The sequence below is a fragment of the Aethalodelphis obliquidens genome, unplaced genomic scaffold, assembly GCF_003676395.1.
Source record: "Aethalodelphis obliquidens isolate GAN/ISIS:26980383/991018 unplaced genomic scaffold, ASM367639v1 scaffold11, whole genome shotgun sequence".
Taxonomy (NCBI): Eukaryota; Metazoa; Chordata; class Mammalia; order Artiodactyla; family Delphinidae; genus Aethalodelphis; species Aethalodelphis obliquidens.
In genome coordinates, this window is record NW_020837955.1 from 27,977,518 (window position 1) to 27,998,999 (window position 21,482).

Below are 21,482 nucleotides of genomic sequence, written 5' to 3' on the forward strand. Positions count from 1 at the left end.
AAGAAAAGTCTTAAGCTAATAATAAATCAAAGAACATCTGTTCAATAGAGAAAAATATCTTCCAAATCTCTGTAGATAGGTAGATTTCAAAAAGTTACACTTTCTTTGAGGTATAAAATAATAATAGATCATAAGACATTCAAACCTACACCTCTCCTCACACATATCTCTGTCACATTTTGGCACATTTCAGCTGCAGCATCAATATCTGAATAAGGTAAAGAAAGCCAGAAGTGATATATACATGCTCATGAAAATATTATATAATTACAGCAGGAAATAGCAATAGGTCTTCTCAGGTTCCAATTTTTAGATAAAGCCTTTTGTGTCAGAAGTTAGTATCTTAGTAACTCTAAAAAAAATAAATAAAGAGATTCATCTTAAAGTGTGTTAACTGGTTATTATGGAATTTTTCTCTTGACATGCATTAGAAGTATAAGAAATGTCTTTTTACCTTGTGTGAGTTTCATTGATATAAATAACATTCCGCAAACCCAAAGATGGGATACTGGGGTTGAAAAATTTATCCTACATAAAACAAAATAAAATTAGACATAAATATATGACTGGATTGCTGGTGAAGGACTCACATTATTAGTTCTTGAGGACTTTTATAATTCAAGCATAAAGTAAGGCATTGCTTCAAAAATCTGAGATGAAGAAAAATGGTGTTTTATTGAAAACTACTTTTTAGCCTTCTAAGGTCACAAACTCAAAACTAATCATCAGCAGCTTTCAAAGGAACTACTGTCTCTCACTTTCCTGCCCTACTCCCCATCCCCAACCAAAAAGAGTTAAAGCCAGAGACAGCTTAAGTCATTGACAGGAAAACTGGAGATTTCAGTGTTTTCAAAATACAAAAATACTATGCTAAGTATCATGTAGTTATTGTGAGATTACTAAATCTCCCAATAATCCTGACACATAAGAATTATTATCCTCATTTTATAGATAGGAAAACTGAGGCTTGCAGAAGTTTAGGATTCAATCCCAGATCTTGCTTCAAAGAATGTGGTCTTTCTATTCCCCTAAAATGACTGTCTACTTAATGAGAAAACATATGGCTAAAGGTCACCCTCTTTACAGGTAATCTTGAAAGATAATCCAGAAATAGCTCTGCTAAAAAGAGAAAGGCCATAACTTTAACAATGGGGGCAAAAAGGTAAACTTTCCACAAATAAATGCTGAGAAAGCACAATGTACCCTCAATAAAAGATGTCAAAATACTTAAGTGATATCTCCTTAGAGAAAAGGAAAATAGGATTTCATAGAAAGGGTAGCAAATGTCAAAAAATTACTACAAAAATACTGTCAAACAAAAATTATTTTAGAAAAACATGCCATGGAAGAATATAAGATCAAGTTTAGCTCTATCAGGTACTATACGTAGGCAAAAATCAATTATCTGTTATACTACTCACCTATCCCCACCCCAGACCATCACCACCACCAAATAATTTCTTACACTCTCTTCTGACTGAAGAACACATTAGAGTTAAGGTATTGTTTTGATCTTTTAAGCATTCAAAATTAGAATTAGACGAGATGCCAGATCTAAAAAGAAAAGCCACATGATCTATTTACATCTTTATTTCTACTGGCCTATTAATCTGAACTGGCCTTACTCCTAGACTAGAAAATGTCCATGATCCTTCACTTCCACCATAATCTTGCAACAAGGCACTTGTGATTTAAGAGGAACAATATTTCTATCAAGATATTCTTGAGCAGACCTGAATATTCAACATAAACTGCTTGGGTATCACACAAATCTCTCTCAGATTAGTAAATTCCTTATACAAGACTTTCTGCCAAGCCAAACCTGAGTGGAGAATTCTCACAGCACCGTTAGCTGTTCACACAGGTTATAAGCAACTTCTATAAATTGCAGGGTTAATAAATGGCACTTACATGTCCCGGTAACTGGCCCATCCCAGAGAGAGCTTACCATCCAGTTATACGTTTTAAAAGGTAAGTCTACTGCCTTAGAACACAGCCACATTAGAGTCTACATTCCTGTGCTAACTCATCCCTCTGGCAAAATGCCCTCAGAAGCATACTTCTCATCCAATCGACTCTTCCCAAACACTACACTCTAATGTGGAAGATTTTGTATGGCTTGTTTTTTCCATCAAATACGAACAACAAGCGCATGCACACTCCTTCCTAAATCTTCATCATAACATTCTAGTAACCATCCTTCCCTATCACAGAGTCAACCGAAACCCCTCACTCCCTCCACCGCAGGAACAGACACTTAGCAAAAGGGCAAAGCCACTGCTTTAATTTCTTATTCTGTCCTGCTCCACGCTCATGTGTGAGCTCTCTCTCGCAGGCGTGCGCACTCTCTCTCTCTCTCTCATCCATCTTGCTAGGACTTTAACTTTCAGTGCTAAATTGCAACATCTTGAAGTTACATGAAGGTTCCCACCAACTCTTTGGAAGGGTTATCTTAAAGTAAGATCTACTCTCCCTCTAAAGTCACATTAAAATGAAAAAACAAAACAAAATATAGTCTGGCATCAACTATTAGACCAACATTCACTGAATAAATGAATGGAAAGAAAAACTGAGTCAACATCTTTACTTGGAATATTTGGTTTATAAAGATGGGCCTAAGTTCTAAAAATGCATTAAGTCCATTAAGACTACACAATAATAAAATTCACACAAAGTTGGAAACCTGTGTCACATATTTCACTCTGTTTATTAAAGGTCAACAAAGGTATTAAAGGCAGCATTCTTACCCAGCTCTGGGGAGTACAGGAATAACAACATCTTCCTACAAAGGGCCTTTTCCGGCTCATTAGGCTTTCTTTCCACTTCAAGGTTGCAGATCTGAAGACAGTCGGTCTGAAACGACACTCACCCTAATAAATATTAAGAAAAAATAGTGTGTCAGTAACAAGAAAATTATACTTGTCCACTTGATCTCTAAGCTAGTTCAGATAGAAGAGAAACTTCTGACATATTTTCTTTTTGGTGGCATGTGTTTCTCAGAGTGATTTTTCATTCAAGGTGCTCCCTCTACGACCAACACTGCGAACATAAGCAAAAATTGAGCACCTAAGAATAGCAATAGCTGGCAACACTCAAAGCAGCATTCAAAGGTTTAAAAACTAAGTTATAAAAGGTCAGATAGCCTTCTGACAGTAGCAGAAGGAATAAAGTCAGACTCCGGGAGCCCTATGCTAACAATTCACCTCACTCCCTCTTAAATCACACACTCCCACAAAAGAACGACAAAAGCCTTACCCAGAGTAAACAAGTTGTTATAATACGGTTTAAAATATTTTACTTTAAATGAAAAACAAGGTAAACTTATATAATATTCCTTTATCCTAACAAGAGAGTTTAAAGTCTGGAATTTAAATTATAGCCATACTATCCAATTAGGGTCAAACTCTGCTCTTCTGTTTTAAATAATTTTCTCTTAACTTTGAGTTCATCAGTTGCTCAAATCCCACTGATATCACATTCTCAAAAATAAACCAAAAAACCACCCAAAACTCCAACATCATTTTTTATCTAAAGCAGATAGTGCTCAGGAAACATTTAAAACATGCCATGTTATATTGACATAGGGAAAACAATACAAAAAAAAAAAAAGCATGCCCTTTGGATTGAGATACATACTAAAATTTCCTATTTTCAATTTTTGAAATAAAGTTTACTTCCATTACAAAATTCACACTTGTGAAATGCAATCATGGAAAACAGATACGAAAAGAAAAAAAAATCTCTTTATAATTACACCACCCAAAACAACTAATAGGTTTTTTTTCCTATTGCTTTTTAACATAATCACTGTACTTAAATTTCCTACTCAATTTTCTCTTCCCAATAACATAATATCATAAGAATTTTTAAATATTAGACTTCATAAACAAATCTTCTAACAGCTGGAGGTAGTTTCTGTAGCTATTAACCTCTATTTGAATTTCTGTTGCTTCCAGTGTTTCCACCTTCATACACACTGAAATGAACATCTTTAGGCTGAATGCTTTTAACCTGTATCTTAAACTTACCCATTCCTCGCTTGCATGCTTACATCGACCAATACTGTATTCAGATGAATTTGGCAAATAAGAAACATCTATCATGCCAAGGGTCAGTGCAGATTCATCCATGTCACAAAGCGTAACTCCCAAATCATGCGCTATAAAAAAATGTATACCGTATAAGTTAATGAGGGATCCAGAGAGCAAATACTAGAACTCAAAATTCTGATTTCTATATTATTTTGCCCCATGATAGGATGTCAAATGAACTATGGAGGACTTCCCCATGTTTAGTCAATGTGTAAAAAAGGACTTTGATGTGTATATATGAATCCAGGCCATCCTGATTTAAAAAAAAAACAAAAAACAACATTCGTTATCTTTGGACTTCATGAACAAAACAGCTATGAATTCACGAGGGTAAATAACAGCTGATTTCAGGTATGTGACAAACAATTATTTCACCTGTGTAACTGAATAGTTCCTGGAAGTATGAAGATACGCATTTATTAAATTAAAGTTACATGTATGCACACAAGTAGATAATTTTGAAAAATTATGTGCTGGGAATTCTTCGTCATACACACTGTGCAATGTAAAATGGGTAACGGTAATGAGAGCACCTCTCAAGTTTCCCACTTCAACTGAATTAAGCTCTGAATTTTCTGTGCTGCCTTAAATGAAATGATGTTTGCAATTTTAATACATCTACACAGCTCTAAGACAAAAGTACACTGTTCTAAAATATCTGATTTATAAGTTTTCATATCTTTTCAATAAGCCTTTTCCTACCCTAGGAAAAAATGTTCACTAACAGTGAACTGCTAAAGAAAATAGATATTAACTTAAAATATAAGAATTTTCTAACATAATTCTCAAATTATTTTAGCATTTGACTACTTCTCACCTGGCCTTAAATTAGTCCTTTAAAACCCTGAAAGGTCATGTCCAAGTTAACAGTGTTCCTTGGAGGGCAGATGCCGATTTCTTTACAATCCCCATGTGGATTTACAGTGGTAACTGTTATCCTCAGCATGACTATACACATTCTTAACAATTTTATGTGAGTAGCAATCTACCATAATAGGCGAGGGGAGGGAATAGTAAAGCAATGCACCCGGCAGGAAAGCTCTTCTGTATTATAATATAAAACTCAGCTATCAGTTTCAGGTGCAGAATGTAACTACAACCGGCAGAGCCAGCTGCTGCCTGGGAAAATGAAGACTCGTCTGGCCCCTGTGATGAGGGCAGGACGAGAGGTGGAAACAGTCTTGTGCCAATAGGAAGTCCACGCTTCACCCCTCCCTCCCCACGTTTGTCCAAGGTTGAAAAGTACACCCCCCCGTAAAAAAAAAAAAGGGAATCCTGGAGGCGCCAGGCTGTGGGCTGAAGGGAGCCAACTGTGGGTTTTAAAAGCGACAGAGGCAGGAGGGCCAGCTCTGAAGCCAAACAGATCAGAGTTCGAATCCCCCCTGCTTACCATCTGTGTGACTTTGGACGAGTTGGTTAACTTCCATGCCTTGGTTTCCCCATCTGGAAAATGGGCATGATATGATAAATCTTACCTCCTGGGTTGCTGGGAGGACTGGATAATACCCCTAAGACGCCTGGCACAGTGTCTGACGCACAGTGAGTGCTCAGTTCAATCAGTGGTCATCTGTCAACGGACTGTCCCCAGCACCAGCTGCTCCCAGAGCACGCTTGCTGCCTCAACGCCAAAGCCAATGACTCCACGTGCCCTTCGGGTGCGCGGGGGACTGAGCCCACAGGGACTTCCCTCTCGCCCAGGGGAAACCTGCCGCAGCCCGGTCTCCCGGGGAGAGAAAAAGCCCGACCCCCACGCCGGCACGAGCCGGGCCCATCTCTCAGGGGGAATCCGGGAGCTCGAGGGAGAGGGCCGGGGGGAGCGGACCGCCCGGCAGCTTGCTGGAGTCGCGCCGGGCCCGGTGAGCGGGCGACCACGCACCTGTCCCGGCGCTCCCGGCGCGAGCAGCCTCCCTCAGCCCGCTCCCGCCCTGGCCGCTCGCACCCTCGGCTCCGCCGGCTTCTCCTCTGCAGCTGCCCGCACTTCAAGCCTCCGCAGGCGCTGCTGCAACGTCGCGCCATGATGACGCAATCGGCGCCTGGGGTGACGAGCGCAGCCGAGGGCCAGCCACTTCCGGGAGGGCCAGGGCTGGGGCTAGGCGCCAGGGCCCAGCGGCCGGGGCTCTGCGCGGCTCGTGGCCTCGTGCACTGGGGATAGGTCCGAGAGTAGAAGGTGTGCCCGCAAGTGTGTTTGTGTGGCCAGGTACGGCGTGTGCTGCCTAAACGCGCGGTGATTCTGCCTGGGCGCTGAGTCACGTGAGTGTGGGTGCATCTGCGTTGTGTGAGCTCTGTTCCTCTAGAAGTTTGTATCTCCGCCCGGCTGTCCTGGGAGCCAGCACGTGGGCTGTCTTTTTATGAGATTTGTAAGACTGCAGAATTTATTGGGCATGAGAGAGGTAGGGATTGGGAATGACCCTGTTGTGTAGTTTTCCAAACAGTGGCTGAGTGCCTTTTCCTAAAGGAAGAATATAAGGAATTAAAAGAGAAATAAATAAGGCTTGGACGAGCCCGAGTCCAAATTTCTCTGCCTTTGGTCCTTGAAACAAATTAACAAGGGGCACAAAGAGTTTCTTTCACAGTATTTGTCGTACCATTGACAAGGCCAGTGGTTATCAAGAGATTAGCAATTTAGAAGGGAAAAGATAACCTCTTACATGCACTTAAGCAACAAGCATTAACTATGAACTAGCAGACGGTACAAAGATCGTTAAGGCATAATCCCCGCCGTCACGCCTCTGCCACCAGTCCTCATCTCCTCTGCACACATGAACCCTAACCCTCTCTTCCAAACAATCTCTGCCCATGTCCCTCCATCAAAAACCATCCACGGCTCCCACAGTCCAAATGCCTGAGCCTGGCATCTAAGGCTTACACAGAGAGGCCTCTACTTTCCCACTGTTCTCCATCAAGAGCCCCTGCTTCAGCCTCTCCCATCGTCCCTTGTCAAGCCCTGGGCCCTCATACTCCTAACTGTGCTCACACCTCTCTCAGCTAAATTTGACAAGTTCTGTGTTGAACTAGGACTCCGAGCCTTCCCTGATGTCTCCAGCCCTCCATAAACACACTGTCATTTAAGTCTTTACTAAATTTGTTACAATATCGCTTCTGTTTTACATTTTGGGTTTGGGGCCACAAGGCACATGGGATCTTAGCTCCCCCACCAGGGATCCAACCCACACCCCCTGCATTGGAAGGCAAAGCCTTAACCACTGGACGGCCAGGGAAGTCCCAGTGCCTGTTTCTTAGGTAACGCTATGATACTTTGTTATAGTAAATACATAATAGTAAACACAGTAACTACTTGTTGAAGCTAAGGAACAAGAAGTAAAACAAGAGTTCTTTCTCTGGCACTTCCTACTTCTGTTTGTAAATCCATCCCAAGACAATTCAAAACAGCAAGAATTGTTATTCATTTAAAAAAAGATTTTGAGCTTCTTGAAGTCAAGGACCCTGTCTTTATTCAACGCCCCCTCACACACCTTCGCTCTAAGCACACACCTAAGTATTTAAGGCCTATGATGACTAGAATAAGATGAATTCTCATCCCAAAATATCATGAAATTTGTGTACAGATTACTGACCCCTGACATTAAAAAAAGAAAGAAAGAAAGAAAGAAAAAGAAAAGGAGGGGAGAAAATACAGGAAAGTCACAGGATGTGAAGTCACTGTTAAAGAGAAAGTAATGAGAAATGATGTAGAGCACCACGGGAATTAAAGTGTAAGCCAGAGGGGAAAATTAGGTTCTTATATAAACTTCATTTGTAGGCAACTCTTCTGTAACACCCACTGCACAAGAGTTTACGGTACTTGGAGGAGATGTGGACTGCAGTGCACAGATTACTAAATGAGAACTGTTTTGGAAGCAAGTGACACCCTAGGCAGTCTTTTATCAACAGAACCACAATAACTTATAGTAATCCAGATCCAATCTAGTCAGCCAAGGTGGAGCAACAAGGACTGAAGGATTGAATTTACTCTCCTGCTAAGATGACAACAACAATAAAAAAATTTTTTTTTAAAAAGCAAAATATATAAAACAGCAATCAGTGCAAGACTGTGGTCCATAAGGGAAAGGAAGTGAATGAGGTTAAGCACTATGATTGCCTCAGCCTACTGCCTAGAAAGAGTTGCCAGGCTATAGTGCAGACAGGGGTAATCCAGGGAGAGCTAGGTAGACTTTCTGAGTTGAGAAGCTAGAACTGGGAGACCAGGAAGGCCAAAACAGCTGGAATTGGGAGTAGAGTACCAGAGAGGTGTGCCTCTTCCCACAAGGCAGAGTGAAAAGATAACCAGTGAACATATGGGACCAGGAATAAGGCCTGGAAAATCCCATAATTCGCAACTCAAATAGTCTTGCCTCAGTAGTGGGGTAAAATTAACCGTAGAGTAAAACTTCTCTGGACCTACCTAACAAATCTTAAAAGGCAGCCCCCAAAGGATCAAACTTCACAAGAACAAAATATCCCAAAACAAAGTACAAGAGTACTTAAAGGATATCAAAAATATCCAGCACCCAACAATCTAAAATTCACAATGTTACTCTTCCAATCAAAAATCATCAGGGATGGGCTTCCCTGGTGGCGCAGTGGTTGAGAGTCTGCCTGCCGATGCAGGGGACATGGGTTCGTGCCCCGGTCCGGGAAGATCCCACATGCTGCGGAGCGGCTGGGCCCGTGAGCTATGGCCGCTGAGCCTGCGCGTCCAGAGCCTGTGCTCCACAACAGGAGAGGCCACAACAGTAAGAGGTGTGCATACCGAAAAAAAAAAAAAAAATCATCAGGGATGCAAAAGGAAGCAGGAAAGAATGAACCACAATGAGGAGAAAAATTAATTAACTGAAAAAGTCCCAGAAATGACAGAGATGATAGAACTGGTAAATAAGGACACTAAAACATACTTACCACTATATTCTGTAAGTCCAAGAAAGTAGAGGCAAGATTGAGTTAAGCAGAGATGTGGAAAACTTAAAAAAGACCCAAATCAAACATTAGATATTATAAAACCATTGTCTGAGATTTTTAACACACACACATGCACACATCACTTGTACAGGATGAACAGCAAGTTAGACGTTACTGGAAAAAAAGAAAGAACCAGAAAATGTTGCAATAGAAACTATCCAAAATGAAACACAAATAGAAAAAAGTAAAGACTGAAACTAGAAATGAACAGAGTATCAGTGAGCTTAATATATATGCAACTGGCATCCCTGAAGAAAAGGAGAAATATCAGAAATACATATTTGAAAAAATAATGGCTGAAAACTTCCCATATTTGATTAAAACTATAAATTCACAAATCCAAGAAGCTCAACAAACTCTAAGTAGAAACAAGAATAAAACTATACCAAAGAACATCTCAATTAAATTGCTTACAACCAGTGATAAAGTGAAAAATCTTAAAAACAGAGGAAAAAAGACACATTACAGTGCAGAGGAACAAAGATCAGAATGTCAGGAGACTTCTCATCAGGAATATGCAAATGAGAAGACAGTGAAGCACCATCTTTAAAGTACTCAGAAAGAAAACTGTCAGTTTAGGATTCTTTCCCCAAACATGTATCTCAAACACAAGACAAAATAAAGACATATCTGACACACAAAAGCTGAAAGAATTCGTCACCAGCAGACAATACAAGCAATGTTAAAAGAAACTCCTTCAGGTAGAAAATACAGCCAGATGGAAATTTGAATCTACATAAAGGAATTAAGAGCTCAAGAAATCATAAATCTGTAGGAAAATAATTTTTTTCCCTTTTAAAACTCTTTTAAAAGATAATAGCTTAATGCAAAAATAAAAACAATATTTGGGGGGGGTTATGATATATGTAGAAATAAAATGTATGATGACTGCACAACATCCAGAAAGGGGGAAGTATCTGTTGTTGTAATATTCTTATACTAAGCATAACGTGGTGTAATATACTTGAAGGTAAAGATGTATACTCCAACTCTTAAAACAACTGCCGTAAAAGTAAAACAAAGAGTTGTAGCTAATACATCAATGAAGAAAATAAAGCAGAATCATTAAAAAAAAAAAAAAGTCACTCGAATCCAAAAGAAGGCAGTAAATGAGGAGAAAGGAAAGAAAAATGGATTGAGAAAGAAAAAACACATAGCAAGATGGTAGATTTAAATTCATGCATATAAGTAATCACCCCAGTTAAAAGGCAAAGATTGTCAGACTGGAGAAAAAAGCAAGAACCAACTGTATGCCATCTATAAAAAGAAAAAAAATCACTTTAAATATAAAGACAAATAAGTTAAACGATTGAAAAACAATGTACCAGGCTAATGATAATCAGAAGAAATATGGGTGGTTATATTAATATCATACAAAGTAGATTTCAATACAAAGAATATTACCGGAAATAAAGAGGATCATTTCATAATGATAAAGGAGTCAATCCATCAAGGGGAAGAAACAATTCTAAATATTCATGCATCTAGTACAAAGCTTCCAAATATATGAATCAAAAACGGACAGACTTTCAAGGAGAAATAGAAAAATCCATGATTATAAACAGTAATTTCAGCACCTCTGTTTCCATAACTGAGCAATTAGGCAGAAAATCAGTAAAGATATACAAGGCTTGTACAATACTGTCAACCAACTTGGCCTAATTGACATTTATAGAACACTACACGCATAGATAGGATATCATTTTTTCAAGTGAATGCGGAACGTGTCTTGGTAAAACCTGTCATAAAACAAGTCTCAATAGGTTTATAAGGATTCAAATCACATAAAACATACTCTGACCACAATGGAAATCAGAAATCATTAACTTAGAGGTATCTGGAAAATCCCCAAATATTTGGAAACTAACATGCTTCTAAAAAACAAAAACAAACAGAATAAACACCCCACCGTTTAAAGAATAAATAAATCAGAATGAAAATTAGAAAGTACTCTGAACTGAATGATGGTGAAAACACACCTTATAAAGGCTGGGACTCAACACCTTGAAATACCACCCTGAGATCAGTGATTTGAGTTGAGACCTGTCTTCTTTTCTAATACAAATACATTAGTGCTATAAACTTCTCACTAAGTTTTGCTTCAGCTACATCCGTCAAATTGTGACGTGTGCTTTTTTTTCTCTGCAAGAATATTATGAGGAACAGTGTCAACTGACTTGCCGAAATCCAATGACAAAATATCTATGACACGCCCTGATCTCAGATACAACAATTACTCCATCAAAAACTTTTAAAGGATATAAAGTTTGGCCTGACTTACTGAATCTATGCTGTTCTCAGCATCCACTTTCCTCTAGATTTGTTTTCTTCATTCATTTATTTAATAAGTATGTATAGAACACCTACCGCCCGCCAGGCAGCATAGGATAAGATAGCCTAGGAGACTTACACACAACTGTTTGATAATTGTGTCCCAAAAGATTCAAAACTCAGCCTCAAGTTCAGTAGCCTGTGGCTTCTACAACTCAGTTGATTTGGGGCAGGCAATGAGACCTGTCTGTCCAATACCCATTCCTTGTGGGGTCCTGGCTATTAGAAGCCTGATTTTATTCGGAGTGATCTCTTGCCCAGCCCCGAGAAAAGAGTGAATCAAAGTATCTGAGTTAATTATGACAATCTTGTTCTCTAACAGTCTAACTGTCCCCTGCAGCCAAGATGGTCTTATGACCCAGTTCTGGGCAGTGACACCTAAGAGAAAATCAAACTTGAGGATTTCTGGAGAAGTGTTTCTTTCCTAGTAAAAGGGAACAGATACAGCTGGCCCTGCTTCTTTTTCACTTTTTTCCCCCATTTGCTGTGTAATTTAATGTCCAAACCCCACATTACCAATCACACACCTCTGAATTTTAAGCCACTGAAATCTTTTTTTCTGTTACTCACAGACAAATTGCATTCCTGACTCATATTTAATTTTTAAGCACAGTGATTCCGGCTGCTAGAATAACTCAAACATATGGGAGGAAAAGAGCATTGAGAAATAGTTCCTGCCAGTATATCACGCTGGGGGATGGCAATGGACGTGACCTTGGAGGCTGCCATTTAGAACGTACCTTAGGCCAGAAGACAATGGAATCCCCTCTGACTCACTTTTACCACGTGTGTGACAGAACAGGTACTTCAATTTGACTGAAAACTGCTTCATAGTAGATTAAGCCAAAAACTTCAAATAAGCCAAGCAGGAGGCAGTCATGCTTCTGGGAGAGCTGGCTTGGCATCTTCTACTGTGTGGGCTGCATGGCGAAGCTGATGCACCCACCCCAGGAAGCAAGGCCAGTGGGAACCAGGTAGGGTTCCAGGCTTTCAGCCCCAAGCAGGGCCTCAGGGCAGGGCACCAGCTCTAGAGTTGGAAGCAGGGCACTGAACCAGTAACTGCTAGAGCAGTAATTAAGAAATTAGCTTCCAAGTCAATTTCTTTTGTTTACAACTGTTCATTTATTCTTAAAAAGGAAAGTTATTTTTCCTTCTCCCAGGAGTGTAGCCAGGCTCTGTGGTTTAAGTCCTGAGGTTCTGTTGAAAGAGGCTAAGTCATGGCCATTAGCAGCCTTTTTGTTACTGAAAGACAAAAAATGAGAAACTATTGACTGTCTTTGGTCACCAGAGGCGACAAAACCTGAACGGGCCTTCGCTTCCTCTGTGGAATCAAGCTGGACTGTGTGACAGGGAGAGGTTATCTGAGGCAGTAGAGGCCAGGAAGGCCCAGGTGCTGAGAAGGGACTCAGGATGGAGGACTCTGCTCGTGGATCTGATTGGAGATGGCTCCAATGTAGGCCCTAGAGGTGGCAGGTCTTCAGAAGGAGGGTGAAAGTGGAAGCACTATGGAGAGAATAGAGAGTCTTGAGAGCCTCGGTGAAGGTCCCGGTGGCTGAGCACGTTGGGAAAACAGAGCTCCACGCACCGTGCAGGGTGTAGGCAGGGAACAGTGGTGAAGAGGGCCAGCCTGAACAGAGCCAGGGCCTCTGGCTCACAACACATGTGCCAGGGAAAGGGAGAGGAGGGGAGTCCCAACACTGATCACCGTTGGACTTCTAGGGACCCTTGACACGAGCAGTTTGGAGACAGATTAATTCAACATCAATTCATGCATAACACATTGACTGAGAGCCCACTGTGTGCCAAGCATCTTTTTCAGGCACCGAGGATACGCAGACGAGGCTGTCACACATAGATCCTGCCCTCATGGAATTAATAGTCTAACAGCCTATGGAACGTTGGGAGGGAGACAGTAGGGAGAGTAATAAACAAGCAAACAAATAAAATCATGACAAGTTTTGGAAACTGCAGTGAAGATCCAACAGCATCTGTCACAGAGAATAACAGAGGTGACCAACATTAGATAAGGTGATGGGAAGGGCCTCTCTAAGGGAGGAGCAGCTACCTTGAGGCTGGGGTGTGAGAAGGATATGAAAGGAGACCAGGAAAGATCTTTCCAAAAAGAGGGAACTATACCTGCCAAAGCCCTGAAGGAGGACAGAGCTTGGCAGACAGAAGTGAACAAAGGCCAGTGCAAGCTGGAGGGAGTGAAGGGGATGTGGCAGAGGGAGGGGTTGGGAAGACAGAAGGGGCCAGATAGAGCAGGGCTTTTTAAGCCGTAGTAAGAAGTTTGAAAAATGAGAAATAAAATGGTGACATGTCATACATGTCGTGGCGGAATCCACATGCCCTTTACCTTATAAAGATTAGAAAAGAATGCATCAAAACAAACCCAGGTCTATGGACCTGGACAGCCCAGAAGGAGGAGAAATGGGCATTGATTCAGGAGCTATGATGTGGGCAGGGGCCTACCTGCTGCAAACTGGCCTCAGAGAACCTAGGCAAGAGGTAAGTACATTTTGTAAGCTACCACTTATTGGGCACTTACTACGTGCCAGGCACTGTTCTAGCACTCCATAGGCATTATCTCAAGCAATGCTTTGTATCAGGCATGGTGCTGTGTGAAAAATAGCCTGTGCTAGACAGCCGCTAGTGGACTTTAATACAGAATTCTACTTAGAAAGGTCTTAGAAGAACTGAAAGGACAAAAGGGGATAGTGAGGCAGCCTAGAGATTAGCAACAATGGAAGATCACTACCCTCCCTAGGGCTGGAGTGACAAAGCCAGGTGCTAACCCAGCCCCTAGGCAACAGCTGGGACCAAGGAGAGAGGGGCTGCCTAGGGGGAGCCGAAATCACAGAGCTGCCACCGCTGGAGATGCCCCCTGAGAAAGAGGGGGATACCCTCCCTGGCTTATACCTCTTTCTGGCCTCGTCTGCCAGCCCTCCTACTGGCTGAAGCAAACTGCAGGGGAATCTAAGGAATGAATTTGCAGGGGGCTACCTCACCCACCCACCCAGCCCCTCCCCAGACATAAAGTAGAGCAGAGAAGGATGGGGATTGGATCTGAGAGCAAATAGGCAAATAAGGTACCCATCGTCCCAGCAGCCCCATGAGCTAGGAACTGTTATTACCCTGATTTTCCATATGGGAAAACTGAGGCACAGGGAGAGGTTAGGTGAATTTGGTATGTGGAAGAACCCTGATTTGAATTCAGATCCATCTGATTCTAGAGCCCAAACATGTAACTGATAGCGTTACTCAGCCAGCATAGGTGAGAGCCTGGGAGTTAGGACTGGGCCACCAGATCCCAGGTCTGAAAAGCTTATCTTTATGTTAAACCCCACTCCATGAAGGAGCTGAGGGTAGTGATACTAAGAGGTGGTTGGCTTAAAAACTGAGCTGCTGCTAGTTGGGACATAAGTGGACTAACCCTGAGTCCTTCCAGCAGAATGTCCGAGAGTTGTGACCGGGCTTTGGAGACTGACAACCTGGGTTCCAATCATGGTCTGCCATCTACCAGCTGTGTGACCCTGAGAAAGTTATTTAACCTCTCTGAGCCCCCAAATTCTCTCATTTTAAAAGTGGATTTGCTAATGTTCACTTACTGGGTTATTTTAAGGTAAAATGGAATAATGTATACAGATAATTAGCAGATTGCCTGCCAGATGGTGAGATTTACTAGATAGTAGCTATTATTATGATTGTTGTTAGTCTCCTCTTGCATAGACTCTGAAGACAAAAGAGAGGTCCTATTCCTTTGAGCTTGAATCCTAGTGAAGAATTTATCCTAAAATCTTTGGAACTCATATCAACCATTAAGTTTACTTTGTTCTGGGAAGAATGTCTCTGTATCAGTCAGGATGGGCTAGGTTATGATTCAGTAACAAACGTCTCAGAGTCTTGAGACAACAAAGTTTATTTGCCTATGCTACATGGAGACTGCAGGTTATTACAGGGGCTCTGCTTATAAGGTCACTAAGGGAGGCTCCACCTTGACACTTGCTTCTTTGATTGCTGGGGCTGGGACCAGAGAGTATAGGGAACCATGAACTGGCTCTTAATCCACACATCACTTCTGTTCCCATTTCATTAGCTAAAACATCATATAAAGCAAGAGAGTGAAGCAAGAGGTGGTGTAATCCCACCATGTGTCCAAAACAAGGTAACTAAACATTTATGAACAACCCTAATGACTATCAGAACAACCTCAGTGAAACTTCTGGTTGGGCTGGATAAAGCAAAGGCCCCAACCTGGAATGAAGGGATTCAGGAGCCTCTAACAGGCCAGACTACCCTAGATGACATCACAAAAGTTTGTCCTTGTTGTGCCTAGAATTGCATCTCCGAAGACGTTGTCTTTTAGGAAAAACTTTTCTTCCTAAATATTGCTTAAGACCACTTCTCTGAAAACCGCTGTTGGTTCTTGGAACGTATGATCCAACATGGTTTGTGGAGCTGAGATGCTGACTGTAAACAAAGCACCTTGTCTTCTGGGAGAGGGATCCTGATGTAGGCTAGATTCTTCACGCCCAGACTTACCCGGGACCTTTCTTCCACTGTTGTATAACCTGATGTCAGATTGTTGCGTACTGATGGCTCGTGGAGCAAGTTCAAGCTCTGGCTGTAAGCCTTTCCTCAGCTTTCACAACCCCATGTCCTGCTGGATTTCTTTCTACCTACCTGAATGTTCTTTCTTGGCATCTTTTGCTGGTTCAAAGCCCTCCTTCACTCTCATTCCACACTCTGTCCTTAGCAGACCAGGAACCTAGGAGTCATTCTTAGCTGCTTCCCACATCCAATCGAATACTAACTTCTGGCAACTTTACCTTCTAGATAGCTTTAAAATCATCATCTTTTTATCTTCCTCTCTACTGGAACTGTCTTATTCCAGGCCACCACCATCTTCCCTGGGCGGTACAGCAGCTTACTACCTGGACTCCTCATGTCTGCTTTCTATACACCACCCTCCCAAACACCCCACATATCAGCCAGGATGAACATTTGAAAGTACAACACTGACGATGTCAAACACCCCCATTTCTCTGCCTGATCCCCACTCCGACTGATTAAAATCTTTTCAATTATTCCTTATAGTTTTTAGAACTGCCAATGCCTGGCACATTACACCGTTGTTAATCTCACCACCCTCATCTCCTCCCACTTGCCCTCTTTTTCTCCAACTTCAGTCACCCTTTCTTTCTTTCAGTTCCCAGGAAAAACAGGCTTTACTCTTCCATTGCACAAACTGCTTTCTCTGCCAGCAGAGAGAGCACAACCCTTTTTTCTCTCCAACTCATGCTTCATAACGTAGCTCAGATCTCACCTCCTCATGAAAAACTTTTTGACCCTCAGACTAAGGCAGGCCCCATATCATATGCTTCTTCCCCAAGGGACTTATCACAATTATAATTGAATATTAATTAATTTTAGAATTAGCCATTTAAGATCTGCCTCTCCCTCTTGAATGTCCGTCTTGATTTCTCCCATTCCTTTCCTTTGTATTCCTAGCACCTAACAGTACCTTGTACAATACAGATTCTTAAGATCTATTTGTCAAATATCTAAATACAACATGGTTAATCACCTACTAACAAAGGAAGGTGTGAATGGCTATGACAACTGTCAGGAGTCCTGGACCAGGGTAGCTCTAGGAACAGGAGTATTCAAGGAGAGATATATGAACCTAGAGTTTTGGGGGCTCAGGACTCATGGATCTTGGGGAAGGCATGTATCCAAGCTTGACAGGGAGATAGGAAGCAGATTTCCCATTCCTCTCCCACCCCAACTTCCTGAGCCAGAGTAGGCGGAAGAACATAATACAAGGGAGAACAGGGGCCCAACTCTCCAGTGGTAACCAGCAGCACAGTGGGAGGTGGTCCACAATGGATAAGAACACCACAATTAAGTACAAGGCAGGGCTTCCCTGATGGTGCAGTCATTGGGAGTCTGCCTGCCGATGCAGGGGACACGGGTTCGTGCCCCGGTCCGGGAGGATCCCACATGCCGCGGAGCGGCTGGGCCCGTGAGCCATGGCCGCTGAGCCTGCGCGTCCGGAGCCTGTGCTCCGCAATGGGAGAGGCCACAGCAGTGAGAGGCCCGCGTACCACAAAATAAAAAGAAAGAAAGAAAGAACAAGGCAAAGCACACTAGTGCCCAATACACTTGAAGGAAGGAATTTGAAAATACTTGAGAGGAAAGCTAGACATGGCTGGAGACAGACTAATTTTTATTTTTCTTCCCTCAGAATCAGTCTTTGTCAAAAAAGAAAAAAATTTTCATGAAGGGAACAAGGAGAAACAGGACTACTCTGCGTTTATTCTTTTTCTAATGAGTTCAAAGTAAGCTAGAAACTTACTTATTAAGTCTAATTGAAAGGAAGATCAATTGAAGTTCAGCTGAGGCTCATTTTCGAATACTTTTAAATAAATTTACTTTCATTACTTTGGGGGACATAGAAGCTCTAGATTTTCTTCAGGAAAATTATTCTCCTGGGTATTCTAAACATACTCCTTAAAACTGTGTCTGGCTTTTAACTTACAGATTTCCCAAAAGAACATTTTTCCAAAGTAAAGAGTGTTATCAACCCAGTTTCCAATGATCTAAGTTGCCTGATATAAAGTGAAACCTGAATAAGCATGATGCAGCTGACTGCGGTTTTAACCAGATATTTTCTGACGGTCACCATCATATTATTCCTTAAAATATTTGAAATTTATTACAAGGATGACCTCCAACATGAAGGTAAGATATTAGAAAACAGCCTTTCCATAATTGAGGGTCCCAGGGTGCAATCCTCTCTCCCAGCCCCGCTTTGTTATTCCGCTGTCTTGGGAGGGGATTAAGTCTGACCCTTCACTCAGTTAGGATGACTTACACCTCACCTGTACCTGTTGCATATCCAATCTGCTTAGGAGATGGCAAAACATTTTCCCCTTCATCAAATTATTTTACGGTTACTTTTTCCAGAGGCTTTCTGTTCTGTCCAGGGTTCCTACTTCACCTCTATCTATAAATTTAGCCCACATACATGAATTGTAGAATTCCTAGTAACCACTATAGGCTACGGGTGGAATCACACAAACCTTAATACCCACAGTGTTGGTTTTTCTATAGATTATTTATAAGTGATTTTCTTGGAGAATAGTCTGTCTAAATTTCTAGGCCACCTGCTCACTAACTGCTGATGATACTGGGTTGTCCAAAACGTGCCTTCGGTTTTTAAGTAAAAATAAAAGACACATTTTTCCTTTTCACCAAGAACTTTATTGAACAACATATTCACCCTTTTGTTCCACTACCTTCTGCCACTTTTCAGGCAACTTCATAATTCCACCTTCCCAAAATTTTTTATCTTTTTTGAGCAAAGAACTGTTCCAGGTACCTTTTACAGTCTTCCAGGGAATGGAATTTTATTCCATTAAGAGAATTTGGTAAAGACTGAAATAAATGGAAATCCAAAGGTACAATGTCTGGTGAATACAGCGGATGAATCAGAACTTCCCAGCCAAGGTGTAACAGCTTTTGCCTGGTCATCAAAGAAAAATGCGGTCTTGCGTTATCCTGATGGAAGATCGTGCGTTTTCTGTTGACTAATTCTGGATGCTTTTCATCGAGTGCCGCTTTCAGTTGGTCTAATTGGGAGTGGTACTTGTTGGAATTAATCGTTTGGTTTTCCGGAAGGAGCTCATGATAGAGGACTCCCTTCCAATCCCACCATATACACAACATCACCATCTGTGGATGAAGACCAGCCTTTCGTATGGTTGGTGGTGGTTCATTTCACTTGCCCCGCAGTCTCTTCCGTTCCACATTATTGTACAGTATCCACTTTTCATTGCCCATCACAATTTGATTTTTTGTTTGTTTGTTTGGTTTAACATCTTTATTGCATCTTTATTGCTAATTGCTTTACAATGGTGTGTTAGTTTCTGCTTTATAACAAAGTGAATCAGCTATAACACACGGAAAGGTCAGGGAATGGACAACAATGTATTTGGAGATACTTGAGCTGAGACCTCAGCCATCTCATCCTTGGATTTTTTTTTTTAATGCTTTACAGAGAAGCATATACTTTTTATTAACAGTGCAGCAATATCTATAATGACTGAGAGGATCTGCCAAAAGAATAAAGCCTCCTACCAAGCCAGCCCCCCCAAAAAATACTCTTAAAACAAACTGTGTGGATGGACCTAGAGTCTGTCATACAGAGTGAAGTAAGTCAGAAAGAGAAAAACAACGTATGCTAACACATATATATGGAATCTAAAAAACAACAAACAAAAAAATGGCTCTGAAGAACCTAGGGGCAGGACAGAAATAAAGACGCAGATGTAGAGAATGGACTTGAGGACATGGGGAGGGGGAAGGGTAAGCTGGGATGAAGTGAGAGAGTGGCATGGACATATATACACTACCAAACGTAAAACAGATAGCTAGTGGGAAGCAGCCGCATCGCACAGGGAGATCAGCTCGGTGCTTTGTGTCCACCTACAGGGGTGGGATAGGGAGGGTGGGAGGGAGATGCAAGAGGGAGGAGATATGGGGATATATGTATATGTAGAGCTGATTCACTTTGTTATACAGCAGAAAGTAACACACCATTGTAAAGCAATTATGCTCCAATAAAGATGTGAAAAAAATAATAGTTACAACAGTAAAATTATCTACTTGGTCAATAACCTCACTTTATAAACCACGGTGACTCTTAGCCAAATTCAAATTAAGCAGAGTAGTCAGCTGGCTCTCCTCTGCATGTGACATGCAATCTGTTCTTATTCACAAAACCAAAGGTGGCACAAATAGGAATCCTGTTATTAATCAGGCATGTGCTTCACGGTTTTACAACATGGCTGCCATTCAGACACATCCAAAATGATCATTATTCTGAGCCATTAATTACAGCTGGGCAAACTGTATTATGCAGACCTGTGAAGGGTCTTGGAATGTTGAGTATAAAGCTCATTCTATGGTTTCAATCTGTGTGTGCCCTATTTTCCTCATCTGCAAAACAAGTCTAATAATAGTACATACTTTATAGGGTTAATGTGAGGATTAAGAGTTAAAATATATAAGGCTCTAGGACAGTGCCTGGTGCACAGTGGGAACTATATAATGTTGGCAGTCGTGATAAGAATCCCCAGGAGAATGTGTGGTCCTCTAAAAGGAAGGCTGCATTTGACCCGACAACCATCAATCCCCCTTGCTTTCACAGGTCATAAGTGATAAAGGTGGTCTTTGAGAATCGCAGGCTTGCCCAGCTCCAACTCAACAAATGTTCCTTTTTCAGATAGAAAATTTCTAGAATTTTCCTTTGATAACCATGTTATAGATTGAGTCAGTAAAGTCTTTAAAGCAGTATTTCCTAACTTTTTAGAATCAGGGAACACTTTGAGAGTGTAATGAAACTCTAGACTTCCTCCTGATTAAAAAAAAAGGACATGTAAAAGTTTGCATTCCATTTCAGGGGGCTCATAACCGCCCCCCGCCATGATCATTCATGGACCCCAGATTAAGAAGCAGTGTTCGAAAGCATGGCTTGGAAGAGAGCCACCTTTGGATCTTGTTCTTTTAAGGATGTCTGAAACAAAATGAGACAGAAACACGTACTTGCGCATTGTAAAGGAAGTATTAACTACTGTTAGCCAAGGGGGTTGATAAATAAGGGGTTCTGGTGAGGATAAAGGTGATGAAAGAGGAGGAGAATGAAGAGGAGAACACGAGGGGGAGAGGGAGTCTCCCCAAATGGATCAAAGCTGATAAACTAAATGTACACTTTTACCTTTAAGCGAGCCAAGTATGTACACTGCTTGGAACTGGAACGTACTGTATGGCTGTAATTATTGGCAACTCTGGAGGCAGTTTACCTGATTGTATCAAAGCTTTCTTTTAAACCTCAAACAGGTAAAATATTATCACTGGGGCTCTTCACCCCCTGTTCAATGACTGAGATACAAAAGAAATGCTAATTATGGGAATTGAGCTGTGAATTTTGAGTGACCCTAGGGACAAAATGATTATCTGGTTGTCTTAAGTTGCGGGAAATTTATTAGGGGGTTTTAAGATTACATTAACTGATTTTTACCTTAAGTGCTCCACCTGGAG

The 21,482-nt window shown here is 41.4% G+C and overlaps 1 protein-coding gene across 5 annotated transcripts in view; it reads right to left on the reverse strand.

Annotated features, from left to right (window-relative positions):
• Positions 1-6,067, reverse strand: part of GPAM (glycerol-3-phosphate acyltransferase, mitochondrial) — a 42,987-nt gene extending 36,920 nt beyond the window's left edge. For 2 of the 5 annotated variants that reach the window (XM_027112574.1, XM_027112577.1), the window contains exons 1-4: positions 5,482-5,961; positions 4,029-4,159; positions 2,748-2,870; positions 455-528 (exon numbers count right to left, since the gene is read on the reverse strand). In XM_027112574.1, the coding sequence (XP_026968375.1) occupies positions 455-528; positions 2,748-2,870; positions 4,029-4,159; positions 5,482-5,518 (365 nt within the window). In that variant the 5' untranslated portion in view covers positions 5,519-5,961. The other 3 variants (XM_027112576.1, XM_027112575.1, XM_027112578.1) reach the window with 3 other exon arrangements.
• Positions 6,068-21,482: the final 15,415 nt, after the last annotated feature.